An 18,939-nucleotide genomic window follows, 5' to 3' on the forward strand; every position below is an offset into this window, starting at 1 on the left:
TCACCAAGATGTTCAAAGAACAACTCGTAAAGACTATGGAGGTCTACATCGATGACATGCTAGTGAAGTCGAAAAGAAAAGAGGATTACATTGGTCATCTGAAGGAAGCCTTCGAAATATTGAGGTGATATGGAATGAAATTGAATCCCGATAAATGCACATTTGGCGTAACCTCAGGAAAGGTCCTCAATTTTTTGGTGTCGCAAAGGGGTATCGAGGTCAACCCGGATCAGATCAGGGCCATCGAAGGAATACCAGAGACATTAACCAGCAAAAATAGGTACAAAAATTGACAGGACGAATAGTTGCCCTATCGAGGTTCATCTCAGGATCATCAGACAGATGCCATAAATTTTTCAATGTACTAAGGAAGGATCATGGGCTATAGTGGAATTCAGAATGCGTTGACGCATTAAGAAAACTGAAAGCGTACCTATCCTCGCCGCCACTACTCGTCAAGGCAGACCCAGACGAATACTTCCTAGTGTACCTAGCAGTCTCCAAAGTCGCGGTAAGTGTAGTTTTGGTCCGCGAAAACAAAGGTACACAATCTCCAATTTATTATATCAGCAAAACCTTAATTGATGCCGAAACAAGGTACCCCCACCTTGAGAAACTAGCTCTGGCATTAGTCGTAGCTTCACGAAAGCTTAGACCATATTTTCAATGTCACCCCATAAAGGTGGTAATAACCTTCCCCCTCAGGGGCATCCTACACAAACCCGAACTTTGAAGGCGATCACATATCAAGGAATAGAGAGTTAGGTTCTTCATCAAGATTTAGGAACGATCGAAACACCTATAAGTCACGAGATGATGATAGAAATTTGAAGGCGAGATTTGGCGGTTATAATTTCAACGTGAGCACATCCGAGCTCGTAAAGCATGGGAGTTAAGGTACAATGGCCAAAAGAGATGAGATCGAATCCAAACAGGCGCAACCTTGATCATTGGTGCGAGTTTCATAATGACCACGGGCATAAAACGGCAGACTGTAGGTTTTTACAGAGTGAAGTTGATCATTTATTAAAACAAAGATATCTCACTGAGTTGTTCAGTGAGAAAGGTAAGCAAGCTTACATGAAGAACAGGCAGGAGCTTCCAAAACCACCTTCTCCCAAAAGAACTGTCAATGTTATAAGTGGGGGTGAAGACATCAATAGCGTATCATATACTGCAGTTAACAAAATTTCCAAAGTTACAATTACCCAAGGGAAATGGGTGCGGCATGTCTTAGAGGAAGACAATATTACATTCAATGATGCAGATGCAAATGGCGTATTAACCCCTCATAACGATGCACTGGTAATATCTCTAATTGTACATGATATAATGTAAAACGAGTTTTGATTGATCCAGATAGTTCCGTGAACATTATTTTGCTAAGAGTATTACGTGAGATGCAAGCTGAAGAAAGAATAATACCAAAGGCGCATACTCTATCTGGATTTGACAATTCCAGTGTTCTGACGAAAGGAGAGGTAACACTCACCACATTCGCAGAAGGAGTCGTCAAAGATACAAAGTTTCAGGTAGTAGATATGGAGATGGCTTACAATATGATCCTTGGGAGACCATGGATCCATGAAATGGATGTTGTTCCTTCAACCTTGCATCAAGTCATTAAATTTCCATCACCATGGGGAATATATCAAATTCGTGGGGATCAATATACATCCAGGAGAATTAACTCTGTATCAGATACAAATACGAAAAATGAAGGAAAATAGTAATCACAGAAGACAGTTGAGGGCACCACAACACAGACCTCAACTGAATAAGGGCAAACGGATGTGGTTTTAAGGCCTGATACCATTCAAGAACCAGAAGAAAACGAAAATATCAAAACAACAATTGAGGAATTGGAGTCTGTTGTGTTATTCGCTCAATGGCCTGATAAGAAAGTCTACGTAGGAGCCAATCTTAGCCAAGGCATGAGAGGTAAGTTAATTGAATTTTTGAAAACTAACATGGACTGCTTTGCTTGGTCCCACTCAGACATGACAGGGATACCACCAGAGGTGATGACTCACAAATTAAATGAAGACCCATCATACCCTCTTGTCAAACAAAAGAAAAGAAACCAAGGAACTTTCAAGAATCATGTGATTCAAGAAGAGGTTTGAAAATTGCTAAAGATTGGATTCATTCGCGAGGTAAAGTATCCTAATTGGTTAGCCAATATTGTTGTAGTTCCAAAGAAGAACGGTAAGTGACAGGTTTGTGTAGATTACACAGACCTTAATAAAGCTTGTCCTAAAGATTCTTTTCCACTACCACATATAGATCAGCTGATTGATGCAACTGCAGGACATGAACTATTAAGTTTTTTAGATGCATATTCAGGTTATAATCAGATCAAAATGGATCCGGGAGATGAAGAAAAAACTTCATTTATAACAGACAGGGGGACTTACTGTTATAAAGTAATGCCTTTTGGTCTCAAAAATGTTGGTGCAACATATCAGAGGCTGGGTACTAAAATATTTCAAGAACATTTGGGAAAAACCATGGAGGTTTATACATATGATATGCTCGTTAAAACTCAGCATTCGAGAGATCACATATCACACTTGTCTGATACATTTCAAATTCTGCGCAAATTTAATATGAAGTTAAATCCTGAGAAATGTGCATTTGGTGTTGCATCAGGTAAGTTTTTAGGTTTTCTTGTTTCTAACCATGGTATTGAAGTGAATCCAACACAGATTAAGGCTATTGAGGAAATCCCTGATATATTTTCAAGTAAAAAAGAAGTTCAGATATTGACAGGGAGAATTGCGGCATTGGGAAGATTCAATTCCAAATAATCAGAAAAGTGTTTTAAATTCTTTTCAGCTCTTAAAAAGCAAAATCATTTTGAATGGAATGAGGAATGTCAGCAGGCACTCAGAAATTTGAAAATGTACTTATCAAATCCACCATTGCTTGCAAAACCAAAGGCTGGGGAAAGACTACTCATTTACCTTGTTGTTTCAGAAGTAGCGGTAAGTGCTGTTTTGGTCCGAGAAGACCAAGGTAAACAATCTTCGATCTATTATGTTAGTAAATCTTTGTTAGATACGGAGACGTGGTATCCTCAATTAGAAAAGCTTGCACTTGCATTAATCATGGCATCTAGGAAATTAAGACCTTAATTTCAATGTCACCCTATTGTTGTAGTAACTGCTTATCCCTTACATAATGTACTACATAAGCATGAGTTATCAGGTAGGTTAGCTAAGTGGGCTATAGAATTAAGTGAGTACGAAATCACATACCAACCTAGAACTGCTATAAAATCTCAAGTATTAGCTGATTTCGTGGCTGATTTTAGCCAAGGGATGCAATTAGAAGCAGATAAAGAATTACAAGTGTTCAATGGAGCTTAACCCATGAACTTGGACTTTATTCACTGACGGTTCATCTAACGTAAAAGGTGTAGGTTTAGGGATTATTTTGGTACCACCTATGGGTGAAACCATTTGACAAGCTATCAAATGTCATTCTATAACTAACAATGAGTCAGAGTATGAGGCTATGATTGCAGGTTTAGAACTGACACGAGAACTTGGCATAAATAAGATTATAATCAAGAGCGATTCACAACTCGTAGTTAATCAAATGTTGGGGATTTATACAGCCAGGGAAGCAAGGATGCAACAGTACATGGAAAAGGTACGAGATTTGATAAAACAATTTCAAAATTGGAAAGTTACACAAATACCAAGGCATGAAAATGTTGAAGCAGACGCCTTAGCTAATCTCGCATCTACGGCTGACGTGGCAAGTGATGCAAACACTTCAATTATTCATTTATTTCATTCAGTTCTCGACCCCGATAAGAATGAGGTAAATTTTAATAACTTAACTTGGAATTTGAGGAACGAGATTGTTGCTTTTTTGCAGTATGGTACTATCCCTGTTGATAAGAAAAAAGCTCAAGCGCTTCCAAAAAAGGCTGCTCGGTATTGCTTAAAGCAAGACAATCTTTATCGTAAAATGTTCGGTGGTCCCTTAACAAGATGCCTAGGACCTTCTCAAACGGAGTACTTAATGAGAGAAATACACGAGGGGAATTGTGGGAATCACACAGGAGGAAGATCATTGGTAAGAACCCTAATAAGGGCAGGGTATTATTGGCCTAAAATGGAAGAAGAAGCAGAAAGTTTCGTGGCTAAATGCGATAAATGTCAAAGGTACGGTAACAATATGCATAGACCTGTGGAGTTACTACATCCGGTCACTGCACCGTGGCCATTTATGAAATGGGGAATGGATATCATGGGTCCTTTACCACAAGCAAAAGGACAGATAAATTTTTTACTCGTACTCACTAATTATTTTACTAAATGGGTAGAGGCAGGAGCATTCAAACAGGTGCGAGAAAAGGAAGCTAAAGATTTCATTTGGCGGAATATCATATGGCGATTCGGTGTACCAAAGGAGATCATGTGTGATAATGGCCCTCAGTTTATAGGAGCTCAAATCACGAAATTCTTTCAAAGTTGGCAGATTAAAAGGATTATGTCTACACCTTATCATTCGGTGGGTAATGGGCAAGTAGAATCAACAAATAAAGTCATTATCAACAATTTAAAGAAGCATTTAGAAGAGTCAAAAAGAAATTGGCCAGAAGTGCTACCTGGTGTTTTATGGGCATATCGCACAACAGCAAAAACAAGTACATGAGAAACACCATTGTCGTTGGTTTATGAAGCAGAAGCTTTAATTCCCGTTGAGATAGGAGAGCCAAGTACGAGATTTACGCAGGCAACAGAAAAGTCTAATGACGAAGAAATGCGTGTAAATCTTGATTTACTTAAAGGAAGAAGTGAAACTGCATTAATAAGAATGGCAGCACAGAAACAAGTCATCGAACGGTACTACAACCGAAAAGCACGCCTCAAATTCTTCAAAATTTGGGACTTCATGCTCAAAAAGGTTTTTCAATCTACGAAGGCAGCTAATGCGGGTAAATTAAGTCCAACATGGGAGGGACCCTATAGAATTCATGATATTGCAGGTAAAGGAGCATATGAACTGGAAACAATGGATGGCAAAATACTACCTTCACATTGGAATGTTGTTCATTTGAAGAGATGCTACTTCTAAGGAATACCCACGGTCAGGTATCTATGTTTTAAAATTCTATTTTTGAATTGTTAAAATTTTACTAACGATTTTAGATGATAGGCAAAAAGCTAGCCCGTACTAAATGATGAGTCACGACCTGCAAGGCATGTGGAATACATTAAACTTTCCGACCTAGGGTTACAAATATTCTGATAGAAATTCAAACGAGTTAAGCAGTCTTCATCTATAATCGCACCTCCGAGTCCCGAATGTTTTTCCTTTTTCAGGGAAAGGACCAAATGAGAGGAATAATCAAGTGCTCGAGGTTTCATACTACAACACTCAAACACTTGGGAGACTACATAATATACACAGGCATATGTATAAAGAAGGCAAAGAAGATTGAGAAAAATCAAAGATCAAGCCTGAAAAAGTCAAGTGCAGAGTAAAAGTCACGAAGTCACGAGCTAAGGCCAAGGAAAACCTTACTATAGTTAGGGTAAAGGCTATGTACTGAACGGGTAATAAATAAAAACCTCGTGTTTATTATTTTTTTTCTTTTTAAAATCGGTTACAAGAAAAACAGTTACGAGAGAGTTATAGATGTAATTCAAATACATGTAAAGTGTTATTCAAAACTAGACAAGGTTCAAATTAAAACTTGTCAAAGTTATTTCAAAAAAAAAACATGTGTGTTCCTTTTTCTTTCATCATATGTTAACACCATTATGAAGTTAAGACGTCTTCTTCATTAAGTGTTGAATATAAAAGGGCCCTCTTTTATAAAACGCATGCTTAAATTAATTAGTCATGAGGTTAACAGAAGCATTTTTGAAGAATAAAAATGCAAATTATTCTATAAGTCCTTAGAAATAAAGGCAAGAATAAAGAAAACAAAAGTTCAAGATAATAACAAGAAAACTTCTTAATATTTAAAAACTTAAGACTAAGTACGAACTTAGTCGTAAAACTATGAATTGTTTATACAAATTGCCCCATGAAAAGGTCTAGGGACTTGAGTTTCCAAAATAAACCCTCAAATGAAACCAAGGGTTTGATCACAATTTTCCAAATGAAGCAAAAACAAAAATAAAGACATTTAAACAACTAAAACTGGTCACTGAGAAATTGGAGGTACTGAAGTAGGAGCATCAACAGCAACGGGCTCAACTTGGGCAGGTGCATCAACAGTTGCGGGCTCAACTTGACTTACAGCAACATGCTCAACTAGGCTTGAAAGAGTTGGGATACCCGTATCTACTTCAGCATTCACGGAAGCTTCAACCACGGGAGAAGGAAAATCTTGAGTTTGCTGAGCTTTCTCAATAGTTTCATTGATTTTAGCTAACTCAAATTCTAGGTTGAAGTTCTCCTGGCTAGCTTCAATTAGGGTATCACGGCGAGAATTCAAGAATGCCCAACTCACCTCAATAGCGGACTTGTCCTCAAGGATCCCGTAATCCCTTTCCGAGTCAGCAATTTCATTCTTTAACTTCTCATTTTCAGCCAAGCAGATGTGTAAGAAGTTTGAAAAGAGGCATGGGAGCTTTCTAAAGCACGCATCTTATCAGAAGAAGCTCGAAGGTTTTCTTGTGCCTGAGTCAAATTCTGCACGAGCTCCCCAGCGTAAGTCTCTTTTTTACTCAAGAGAGCCTTCAACTCTCTGATTTCTTCACTAGCCTTGGATAGCTGTTTTGAGAAGGAAGTTTCAAGTCGAGCTTTTTCTTTATCTGCTTGGCTTGAAGAAGCCTTTTCAACTGCCAACTCTGAAGTCAAAGCATGTACCTGCTGCTCTAAGGTACTCTTACTCTCTTCTTAATACTCCACATCAATTTACAAGCTTTCGTACTGTTCCTTCCAATTGCATGCCTCTAATTAAGAATCACGCGCCAACTGCTCTGTGAGGGTGATTCTTTTCATCATTTCTGTGCCGATAAGTTTGGCCTAAAAAAAGATAGGGAAATAAGAATCCCAAAGATAGCAAAACTACAAAGTAAAGGGAAAAAAAAAAGGAATACCTTCAAAGAAGCGTGCACAATATCATTCATCAAAGTCAAGGAACTATGGCTTTTCAGCTTGGCTTTTTCGATTGGGCCAATTAAGGGTTCAAGCCATACATCTGCTTGACCTGATTTCCTTAAAAGACTGCTCTCAGCAGGAACTTCAATGACTACCCTCCTCATAGCATCACTCCTACTTGAGGAGCCAACTTCAGTACGTTGAATAATTGGAGGAGGTATTGTCGAAGGAGGGAAAGAAGAAGTGGTAAAGATAGTTTGGGGAGGAATAGAAACAACCGAGACTGGCAAAAAAGGAGTTACAGACACGGGTGTCGAAAACGAAGCTAAGGGTGTTTCATCCAAAACTGGGCCTAAGCCTTCACTACCAAACCCGCTAATAAAAAGTTGCTCAACAGAGTCATGAGCAGCAGCGGGATCAACGTCATCATCGGGAATCACTACCGGGGTTTCAACAGACTCGGTAAGAGGAACAGAATGATGATGGGATGCCTCTGCTTCATCATCAGAAATGATGTGTCTTCGAGCTCGTGGCCTCGTCACCAAAGAGTCTCTGTCTTCCTCTTCTTCAGAGTCTTGTTCCTCAACGGCTTTTCTTTTTGCTGAAGAACCCAAGATTATTCTTGAGCCATTTCCAAAGAGATGTGGGAAGTCGTGACTGCCTCGGCAGTGACTCCTCGAATAGAAAATCCTGATAAAAAGAAGAATTGAAATTAGTGCAATAAAAAAATATACATGAAAGATGAAATAAAATAAAAGCTCTTACCATGAGTTATTACTTTCCTACCAAATCGGTTAGAAAGTGTCTTCCAAGACCTACCATCCATTGGTGCGGTCTTCAGTAACTTGTCTACCCACTCACGAAAATTGGGAACATCTTCCACAACTCTCATGGTTGCTAAAAAAAGAAAAGCAAAATTAGAAAAATTGACAAACTTGAAGAAAAAAGGCACGAGAAAGTTAAAAGACTTACGTGCAAAATTCCATTTCTCAGGTAAGGGAACATTATCATCACCCACTAAATCAACAGTGGGGCAGCAATAAACCTGACATACCAGCCACGGTCTTTATCATCTTCAGGGCTCACCAAAACTCTCTTGCTCCTGGTTACTAGTGTAAAAACACCATTGCGAAAGAGTCTAGGAGAGTAAAGATGAATCAAATGAGGGAAAGTAAAGGGAACACCGGTTGTGTTAGTCAAATGCCTCAAACAGGTAACAGCCCTCCATATGATTGGGCCAATTTGACCGAAACAAACATCGAAGAAATGACAGAACTCAAGAATAACAGGGTCAATAGGTGGTTTAAACCCTAAGGTGAAAGGGTATGTATATGGGAGATGTGAGGCGCCGCCGCTGGGGTTCGTCTATGGGAGAGTAAGGTTCGTTTGGTTCTCTTGTTGAAGATGAGAGGGTGAGAGAGATGAAGAGGTGGTGGCGACTCAGCTAGGGTTAGGGTTTTTTTCCAAATGGGGAAGTTCAATTACTTGTTTCAACTCTTTATTAGTGTAATAAAGGCCAAAAATCGTAAAATTAGTTGCCATATTTCACCATATATTAAAAATAAGACCACCATTTTAATCTTCTGAGTTGCAACATAAAAAGCTCTATCTTGCTCTTTTGAGAAATTTAACAGCGCCGTTGACCTCCTTTTTCTTTGATTCGCTATTTCTAGTTTCTCTTTGCCTCGACCGTCAAACGGAAAAGTTTGAGGAAGTAATTAGCGTATCCTATGAAATTGGTGGTCTCCAAATTTGTGATGGTTTGTTTTACCTTTGAGTATTACGTTTCTGAAAGATATTCGAGCCACGTCAGATTTTTCCGGTCAAAATATGTATTTTCGGGACAGGTTTATTTTTAGTTATCTAGGCTTTGATTATAAGAATTTTATATGATCTCATGTGTTTCATTTTATATATGACATTTTTAGTCTGATTCAAGAACGTGCGGCACTTCTTAAAATAGTTATTTTATAATAATAAAAACATTTGCTTCTTTGATGTTTTCCACAAAAAGTGAAAAAAAAAGAAAGGGTCATTTCTCATTTTACTTTTGAATAAATAAACAGAATATCTCCACATACACATGAAGTTATGAACCATTTTTTAAACCATTTTTGCCACTTCACTAAAAACACTTTTTAAAATTTATTTCAAGGGGATTCAATTTTTTTTATACAAAAGAGATTGACTTTTACCCTATTGGTTTTTATGAAGGTGAAATTACTAATGATGTCGCTATCAAGATTTTGGTTGATAAAGATATCCTATTAAATAATTAGGACTCACATAATCTTTTGGTCAAATTATGTATTTTTCGACCAAGTTGATATTTTAGGGTAATTTAATTTAAATTATTTTATGATAAAAAAATATTTGATTATTTATTGATTTCCATAAAATGTATTAAAAGGGTCATTTCTCATTTTACTGTGGAATAAATTAAGAGAATAAAAAAGGCAATCTTGGATATCAAATGATCTATTAGTATAAGGAATTTTACATTCCTATGCCATATAGGAAACTATATTACCCTCAATATTTAAGGTTTGATATAATTACATTTAATATACCTAATTATCAATTATATATCATTAGTGAGTTTTAAGGGTATTATTTACACTCATAATTTAATGGTACCGTATATTCCTTCTAATACCACTCCCCCCACGTTTCTCTCTCCAATTCCCACACCTTCACCCACGTTTTCCTGCCACACCCACGATTTCCGTATCAAAATCCTATTATTTCTTCCATAGCCAAGGCACTGTCGGCACCTCTGCAATCTTGTCACAATGTTTTTGTGCCCGGGAAAGATGAGCACAAGCCTGGTCGATTGGATGATTATGATTTCGGGTTCCTTCACATTAAGGTTTATCTCTCATAGTTTGATTCTCAATATGTTCTGAGCTCGAACATATCTTTTTCTTTTGATGCTTCAATTGTTGGCAAAAGTCAATTTTCTTGTAACAGTTCATTGGAGGATTTTGCTTAGGAAGATCTATCCTTTCATCATGTTTTTTTGGATTTCATATTTAGCATAGCAGTTCCGTAAGGAGTAACAAGAGCATATAGGAGAATCACAGAATTGTAGCATAATTGGGATTTTCGACATAATTGCGTTTTTTTTGCAGAAGATTTGTAGAAGTTTTAGTCGTTTTTGATTTGTGAAAACAGAAAACAAAGCATCTACAATCAGAATACAAATAATCTACAATTTATCTACAAAATATCTATAAACTGGGTACATTGAATTTTAATATCCCAATTCCATTCAATTGTAGCATGATCGGGATTTTCGACATAATTGCGTTTTTTGCAGAAGATTTGTAGAAGTTTTAGTCGTTTTTTATTTGTGAAAACAGAAAACAAATTATCTACAATCAGAATACAAATAATCTAATTTATCTACAAAATATCTACAAACTAGGTACATTGAATTTTAATATCCCAATTCCCATTCAATTGTAGCATACTTGCGTTTTTTCAGAAGATTTATAGAAGTTTTAGTCGTTTTTTATTTGAAAAAAAAAACAGAAAATAAAGCATCTACAATTAGAATACAAATAATCTACAATTTATCTACAAAATATCTACAAACTGGGTACATATTTGGACGCGGCATGCTTCCCCTGAAATGTATGTTTCACATTTTAGATACATACTTTTGTCCAAAACAGTACTAAATCATCCACCTTTTTCTTGCTAACACGCATCTGCAATATTGTTATGTTAGACGTAAGTGTTGACAGCCTAGAACAACTTGTATATTTTTAATTCTTTCAGTTGAGTTCCAAGTAATTAAATATTTTAAAAAGATGAGATCGAATCCATTAAAACCAGACAATTAATTAATGAATTCCCAATATTAGCGTGCCTAAATAAGGACGTCTACAACTACAATGATTTCTTATTTAATAAAATATTTGGAAGAATATTTACTTCCCCAATTTTAGCGCGCCTAAATAAGGAAACCTACAGCTACAATGATTCCTTATTTAATGAATTGTCTATTTTTTGTAGAAAAACTATTAACATGATGGGTAATTTTCAGACTATGAACATATTTGGTAATATAGTTTCCTATATGGTATAGGAACGAAAATTTTCCTATAAATATAAGGTTTTGATATTTTATCAGTATCCTAATATAAAGCTACCTGATTTGTTCAATTAATGGCAAATTTTGGCATTGGAAAGTTCCACGTAGTTACCTTGCAGAATCCCGCCTTCCTTGCGATTAAATTGACCACAATTTTACTCTTCAGCAAAAAAATTCCTAGTATTCTCTTTCCCTTTCGCCACTTCTAACTGGAAAAACATAATGCCTCGCTATGGTGAGTATCTTACATCTATATATGATGTTTATAAAAATTGTGATTTGCATTTTCTTTTAAATCAGGCTGATGTATTTGCTTTTCTAGGATTTTTGTTTGTTACTTCATCGGAAGCCCTATACTATTTTACAAAGGCAGAAGGATATATGAGTTTTTATAATAGCATTTTTATCATTATTGATTGTTTGTTTCGATTGGCGGGTAATGGAGGCATGGATTCAAATAAGCAATTTTTGTGGAATAGATAAACTTTCGAAACAGAAAAGTTGCTCTTGCTATGGATTGCAATTAGCTCTTTCTTGGTATTTCATCTCCACCGGTTTCTATAAGAGAGTAAACAATCACAGGGGTTACTGTTCAGATGATATAATATCTTTATTTCTAAAGGGTTGTGTTTGGTTTGTGAACAAGTAATACCCGGTTAAATAATGACGAGATTATTTAGTAGGTATACGATTATTGATAGATGTTTTGATCATTGGACTAAAAATGGGATATACAACGTGTAATATAAAGCACGTATTCAGTTTTATATTAGATAAACTTGGAGAAACTTTTATTTCTAATTTTAACCTTGACTTTCTCGAAAGACTTTGGGAGAAGAGCATATGTATCATTTGTTATTTTTATTTTGGAATTAGTTATTCTGGAATTGTTCGTTCCGCATGTAATAAAGAAGTAATACCATAATTTTGGTATAAATAATACCATAATTTTGGCATAAATTATCCCCGGGATTGCTTATCGGAATTAAAGAAAATTCAACTAAATGTGGGATAAAATAATCCCACATTTTATCCCTAAATAATTATCTCTTGTACTAGTAACCAGATAACTCCTTGCTGTATTCTGTGAATCAATATGTGATAATGCTATGCTACATTTCTCACTTGTTTACAGGATGCTTCAACCTTCATTGCATACGAAAGAAATGCCCTATTAAGAATGATCATGTTGAGGAGGAGGATGATCATGTTAAGGAGGAGGATCAGCTTGTTGAGGAGGAATGCTCCGTGAAGAATGATCTTCTTGATCTCAGTTGGGAGGACCTGAATCTGTTTACGCGTCAATTTTCTCCAGAGAATCTTATCGGACTCACCCAGTTTGGGAAGCTCTATCGTGGGAAAATGTCCATTGGTTCTGATCAAGATAAAATTACCAAGGATGTGGCTGTCAAGATTATGGTTGATGAAATGCGACATTTTGATGTTAGCTATGACAAACTGACAAGATTAGAGGTTGGTGTCTATCTCTATGTGTATATGGACGCTCATGCTTTTGCTTCCTTGCCTTAACCGATTGTTTCCTTAGTTTATGCTCACTCTGAAAGATTGCTTGTACTGGTAGGATGAACTGAAATTTTTGCAAGCTCCAAGGTTTAGGGGCAATCCCAACTTAGTGAAAGTGATTGGATGTTGTCGCGAGGGGAGAACTCTGGGTATCGTTTATGATCTAAATCCACAGGACACCTTGCATAACTTCATTATTCGAGGTGCCTTCTTCTCTCACATTTACTCATCTTTTATGCAGATTCAACCTTATATATTTTCTGCTGTTTGGTCTAAGCTTATGTTTGGGTTCAAACCAAGGCCATAGTGAGTCCTTTGAGCAAAGAATCTGTAGGCATTTCTAGTCCTTTGATACAAACATTCCAATAACATTTTGCTTTGCTTGTCCAGATGACTTCAAATGGCTGCAGAGGGTTAAGACTGCCCTTGCATTAGCTAGCTTGCTTAATTATCTGCATGATGGGAATTCGTCATACATGCTTCGCAACTTTGATCCAGCTCACATAGCGGTTGATCAGATACAATATTGTAACTAAATTTTGTCGTTTACTTGGTGTACTTCGCATCAATATTGGTTGTCAAGATTCTCGACTTGAATATATATTTTGTCTTTCATCTCTCCAGAATTTCACCACAATTTTGTTTGAGTTTGGTATGTTAGCTGGAGAGGGTTTGGATACTAAAATCAATGAGGAAGAGCTCAGGATTGGTACGTGTGGCTACATTGATCCATCCGTCGCTGAATGCGGTATGCAACTGAGTCTCTTCTTTTGTTTCCACCAAATATGCGCTAGCAAATTAGCGTTATGCTCATTGTCAAATGATGTTGAAGCTAATATTTTCTCTTAGAGGTGTCCCATGACTTTGCTTCTTTTGAAGTTTTTGGCACATTTCTCAATAAACCTCTTGGAGCTGTTGTTCTTCTCGGGTTGACTATATTTGGTGACATTATGTTTGAAATGAAGAGCGTAGAAGGAAAGAGAATGCAAAAGAGGCAAATGATTTACATCAGTTTTGTGTTTAGAATGAACCATTTTTCACACTCGTTTCTTTTTTTTCTTAACATTATGAACAAATATATTCTTGAGTTTCACATAGAAATATATTAGCTGGAACTATCCCTGATGTATGGGTTAGCCGCACTTCACGGGTTCAAAACTTGCCGTAGGGAAAAGCGTAGTATTTAAGTGGAGCCTAGGATAGAGGAACGAGTCCATTAACCACCAAATTTAGAACGGTGACCTACTGTGGGATTTCTCGGTTTTAAAAATAAATTAAAGTATTATTTAAAACTGTATTATGTTTTCCTATTAGATGTCTGCTATGCAATATTTTGAAACCGTTTCTATTTCATGTCTTTCCTTTTGGAGGATTGACTCTATACTAGTAGTAGTCTTTGAAGGGCTGCTAATAGAAAATGCAATGCTTTGTTGAGCAGTAAGAGTCCATTTTGTAATTCCTTTTCTTCTCTGTCTTATTGTGGGCACTGACCATTTATGTAAAATGTATTGTAGTTAAGTGGTCACCCAAATCTGACGTTTATGCTTTTGGAATTGTTCTCCTAAGTCTTATGAGCAAAAGAGTTGTTGATTGGAAAAACGCTAGAAACACACATGTCGGTTTGTGGGGCGTGAGAGAGTACAAGCGCAAGTGTTCACCTGTCCACCAAAGTCTTGAGGCTGATCCAGGCTTTGAACTTCAGATTACAAAAAGAGAATACAAGCGCGGGTGTTCACTTGTCCACCAAAGTCTTGAGGCTGATCCAGGCTTTGATCCTCGTGATGGACCTAAAATTACAGAACTTGCAATGCAGTGTATAGAATATAAACAACAGAAAAGGCCAGAAATGAAAGAAGTTGTTAAGCGTCTCAAGGCCTTGCGTGTTGTGCAGCAGCATGGTGAGGCGTGTGCTGAAGCTTTCTATGGAAATTAATGTGCATCTTCTCTTCTTTATCTTGCAGTAAGGCTGCATACGATAGACTCTTGTGGTCCGGCTCTTCCTCGAACTTTGCGTATGATGGGAGCTTAGTGCACCGAGCGGCCTCTTCTCTTCCTTATTGTCATTGACCATCAATTCCAGTTATTTAGATAGTGGGTAGTTTATAACTGGAGTCTTTGCATTTTGCACCTCTAACCAATTCCAATTGCCTCTAGTAATGTAAGAATTCTTCATTGTCAGAGTTTTTCCTTGAGTTCGAAATATTAGTCCATTTTACACTTTGGCCGAGTAGACAATTGATTATTCCAGTCAAAGTTGGGGCAAGTGCACATATAGCCATTCTCAGGGATGCTATTTAAAGATTAGTCAGTACTTATTTTGTCTTGAAATTCTAAACTAAAAATCTTAACTTTAAGACAGTTTAGAATATTTTTGTCCCGAAAATTTGAACTGAATAATTAGAATTCAAGATATATCGGCTAATTTTTAAATAGCGGTCCTTTAAAGTAGCTACCTGATATAATCTCTACGTCAAAGTTCAGTCCGCATGCCACATTTTGTCAATCTGTACTGTTCTTGTGTATTCTTGAGAAGCCAAGTTTCGTCTCTCGCAGTTTTTGTCTTCCTCACCACGCTAAATTGTGCTAATTTCAGATTATTTTATTTAAAAAAAAATTATCAATTGGTTTATTAGTTGAACTGGTTACATATTTTGGTCACCCACGATAAAATGCACAATTAAGAACTACATGGAGATGCTAGTTAATGAAATCAAACTAATACAGTTGCAATTGACCTTTGTCAATTCCAACATATTATCTTGAGATATATTTTTTGTTTAACCAAAAATCTGAGTCTTTGGTCAAAGCTAAAAATAAAGAGGAATTCGGGTTATTGATAATCAGGAGACGAAAATAATAAAAGATTTTTGAGAACGATGATAAAGCAATAAATAGTTTTGTATTTCAGTGAGATCTCAATAGTGTTTCGTGTCCTTACAGATGTTGAGTCTTTCTCCTTTTATAGTTGATTCTAGGAGAAGGTGTAATACCTTAGTCTTAATGAGACAATTATGAGCAATAAATGATATTAAATAAGACGTTACACAATCATTCCTATTTAATACCAATTCTCTAACGTATTGGGTATTTAATATTGAATTTGGACTCCTTTCCGTCATCATATCCACGTCTTTAATGCCTTCTGATCTCTTGGCTTTGAATGACCCAAATAGGTACGAGGCTTGTATTTATTTGAATTGCCTCTCGTGCCTATTTAGCTTTCCTTTCCCCGTATCTGCTTTCACTCGTACCTCTTAACTGATCATCATGTTTTGACCATTTGACCAGTCCACGTATCATGCCACGTCACCTTCAATGTAAATTCAATTTTTTCCCAATACAGATAGTCCCCCCACTTTCCATTTATTTATCAATTAAATATTTGGGAAGTGGATCTTCACAAAAAGGAAATTTTTGCCGTAATCAATACTATGACAGTACTGACGCTTCAATTGTCCCTTCTAATTAATGTTTTGCATACGTGTCACCTTTTATTTAATGCTCTACACACGTGTCACTTTTTGATTGGTTCTGCAATTCTACGCCCTTTTTTCAAGACTTCTTCATTCTCACTATTCACGAAGTGATAGTTGCCTTTATTATAGGTTTTCCATCATTGCACTTCTAAGTTTGACGGTTGTCATTATAAACATTTTTAACCCTCTTTCTTTTGCCTTCTTCTTCATAGATCTTCAACAAGCAATTTCTTACTTACTTTTGCTTTCTCTCCCCTTTAGTTCATCCTTCTTCAACAATGTCATCTCCAAACCCTAACCCTAGAAAAGTTTCAATTCTAGATCACTTCCCCAATGCCCCCGTAAGACATAGGAGAGGCAGAGGAGGTAGGCTTCGGAGCTTGAGCCTAGGGTCCGCTCGTGGTGGTTTATCTGGTTCTGTTTCTTCTTCTTCTGGTATTGGGAGTTCTATCCCAAAGACCCCTTCTTCTAAAGGTAAAGAACTTTCTGAACCTACTCAGGAACCTTTAGTTGAAGAAATTGTGCCTAATGATTTATCTTTTGGGAATGATAGAAGGTCTCTTCAAGAACAAGTTAAAAATTTAGAAAAAGCTGATACCTATCCTTCTTTAATAACTGAACTTGTAATTCCTACTGTTAGGAAAGATTGTAATTGGAAAGATAATCTTCGTATGATAATTCCTACCCCAAACCAGAGAATTTCTTCTTTCAGAATTGGATTCTCTTTCGTTTATACTTATCCCTTTACTTTGGGATTTAATCCTGCCATCGACCCAGTTATACTTGAATTTTGTAAATTTGCTTAGCACAAGTAGGTCCTCCTCTTTGGAGAGTTGTGGCTTACTTAAGGTATTTGTCTACCAAAGCCAATGTTGATTTTACCTTTTCCCATCTTATTCACCTATACCATCCCAAATTATTCCGCCATGGAGTTTTTACCTTGACTGTAAGAAGCAAGAAGGTTTTGGTAAACCCCGAAGATGACAAGGATCGAGGGTGGTATTGTCGTTACGTTGTTGTACGTACGGTGGATTTGTTGGGTGAAACAAACATTCCCTTCTCTGAGAAGTAGAATTTTGCACGTAAGTATTTCTTTTTCTTACCGTATCTATTTTTAAGCATTTTGATTTCTTTTCTAATCTCGTCTCTTTTTGGTTTTCTTTTTGTAGCAACCATGGGAGATGTGGAACACATTCCTAACTTTCGTGGTTGGGTAGATTCAATTTTGAAGATTGCGCCTATGGAGGCGAGAACTTGGAAATCAATTTCTCTTTTGAATGGTTGGAAAGTGAAGACCCATGGTATATATTTCCTTATGCTTTGCCGTATATTGAATTCTTTCTTATTTTAATTCTTTATCCCTCTTTTTATCAGGATTTGGTATCAAGGGTATGACAACTGAGGTAGCCGTTGCCATTCGAGCGTCTTCAACCGCTTCACTTGATTTGGAAAAGACTCGGGCCACGCTACCAAAAAGAAAAGTTGTAGAAGAAAGTTCTGAGAATGAAGAAGAAGAGAATACCTCTTTGATAGCTAGGCCGAGAACCAAGAGGCGCATCATTGATGGAGATGAAGTTGAAGATTCTCCTGCTCGAGCCTCTATCTCCGAGCCTGTTTAAATCCTTTCTGATTAGGATACTACCCCAAGAGGCTCTAATGAATCAATTCGACGTCTCTTTGTTAGTGGTTTTGAGAGTGGGGAGTTGGACCAGTTCTTGATGAAACTCCCATCTCTTCTTCTATTCTCATTTCTTCTATTCCTTCTATTCCTTTGACAACCATGAGTACTTATTTGCCTATTTTATCGACTCATGTATCCTTACCTGTTTTGGTTCCCCTATCTACTCCTACTGTCCCTCTTTTGACTTCCACAACTCCTATTGTTTTTACCTCTTCTACTACTTCTCCTTCCATTGCTCCTCCTCCCTCTGTTCAGCATACAGAGGCGGGTTCTAACAGCAGAGGCATGGCTATGAGAAGTGTTACCCTTGAAATTCCTGCCAATCATAGCCTTTTGAGAAAGACTGGTGGAGCTGATTTTTGGCTCGAGCCTCTAATCGGAGATATTGAGAAGAAGAAGATGGAGAGCCACAGTTGTTTGACTCTGATGAATGACATAGTTCATTCTACTTTGAAGGTATTTTTCCTTTACTTACTAATAAGTTTTTTGTTTTTAATCTTCAAATTCTCATTTCTATGAGTTGTCTCTGTAGGCTAACCTCATTGGTACAGAATTGATGGGAAGAATTTCCCTTCTGGAAAGTAAAGCCCGTGAGTCTAAAAAATCTATCCACGAGGCTGAGGAAATAGCCAGGGGAGCCCAGCTAGAAGAAACTAATTGGAAAGAGAAGTTTGAGAATGCTCAGGGGACCATAGAGGAGTTGCAAGAAAGTAGAAATCTCCTGGAGCAGCAAAAGCGTGGTTTGACTTCTGAGCTAGCAACTGCCAAGGCTTCTTCAAGCCAATTTAAAAGAGATAAGAAGCTTTTGGAGTGCTCATTTTTAGAACAATTATCAAAGACTAGTGAAGAAATCAGAGAGCTTAAGTCACTTTTGGCCAAGAAAGAAGAGTATGCAGGGGAGTTAGTGCAAAACTTGACTCAAGCTCAGGCTGACTTAAAGATCTCCTCTGACGAGGTACGTGCTTTGAAGAGTTCTCATGCCTCCCTTGAAGCTTCCCTTGATTCCCACTTAGCTGAACACCAAATATTGAAGAAGATCTTGCTATGTGGGAAAGGGAGTATGGACTTCTTGAGGAGAACTTCAA

The 18,939-nt window shown here is 37.1% G+C and overlaps 1 protein-coding gene across 4 annotated transcripts; it reads left to right on the top strand.

Moving 5' to 3' along the window:
* The first annotated feature begins 11,346 nt into the window (after window positions 1–11,346).
* Window positions 11,347–14,899, top strand: LOC104218902 (probable serine/threonine-protein kinase PBL15). Of its 4 annotated transcripts, XR_011403363.1 has the most exons (6): window positions 11,347–11,408; window positions 12,309–12,646; window positions 12,756–12,900; window positions 13,088–13,225; window positions 13,322–13,445; window positions 14,212–14,899. XR_011403363.1 is itself a non-coding variant. In XM_009769504.2 (4 exons), exons 1-4 carry the CDS (start codon window positions 11,396–11,398, stop codon window positions 13,231–13,233), a joined length of 642 nt encoding a protein of 213 aa, XP_009767806.1. In that variant the 5' UTR covers window positions 11,347–11,395; the 3' UTR covers window positions 13,234–13,481. The 4 variants fall into 4 exon arrangements, 1 of the variants encoding a protein (XP_009767806.1); XR_011403362.1 differs by having other exon boundaries at window positions 13,088–13,445; XR_709105.2 differs by having other exon boundaries at window positions 13,088–13,445; window positions 14,264–14,899.
* Window positions 14,900–18,939: the final 4,040 nt, after the last annotated feature.

Source organism: Nicotiana sylvestris, chromosome 1, assembly GCF_000393655.2.
Source record: "Nicotiana sylvestris chromosome 1, ASM39365v2, whole genome shotgun sequence".
Taxonomy (NCBI): domain Eukaryota; kingdom Viridiplantae; phylum Streptophyta; class Magnoliopsida; order Solanales; family Solanaceae; genus Nicotiana; species Nicotiana sylvestris.

Coding starts and splice junctions, on each gene's coding strand:
- LOC104218902 (XM_009769504.2), top strand. Junction 12,647..12,755: donor ACAAACTGACAAGATTAGAG/GTTGGTGTCTAT, acceptor TTGTACTGGTAG/GATGAACTGAAATTTTTGCA. Junction 12,901..13,087: donor GCATAACTTCATTATTCGAG/GTGCCTTCTTCT, acceptor TTGCTTGTCCAG/ATGACTTCAAATGGCTGCAG.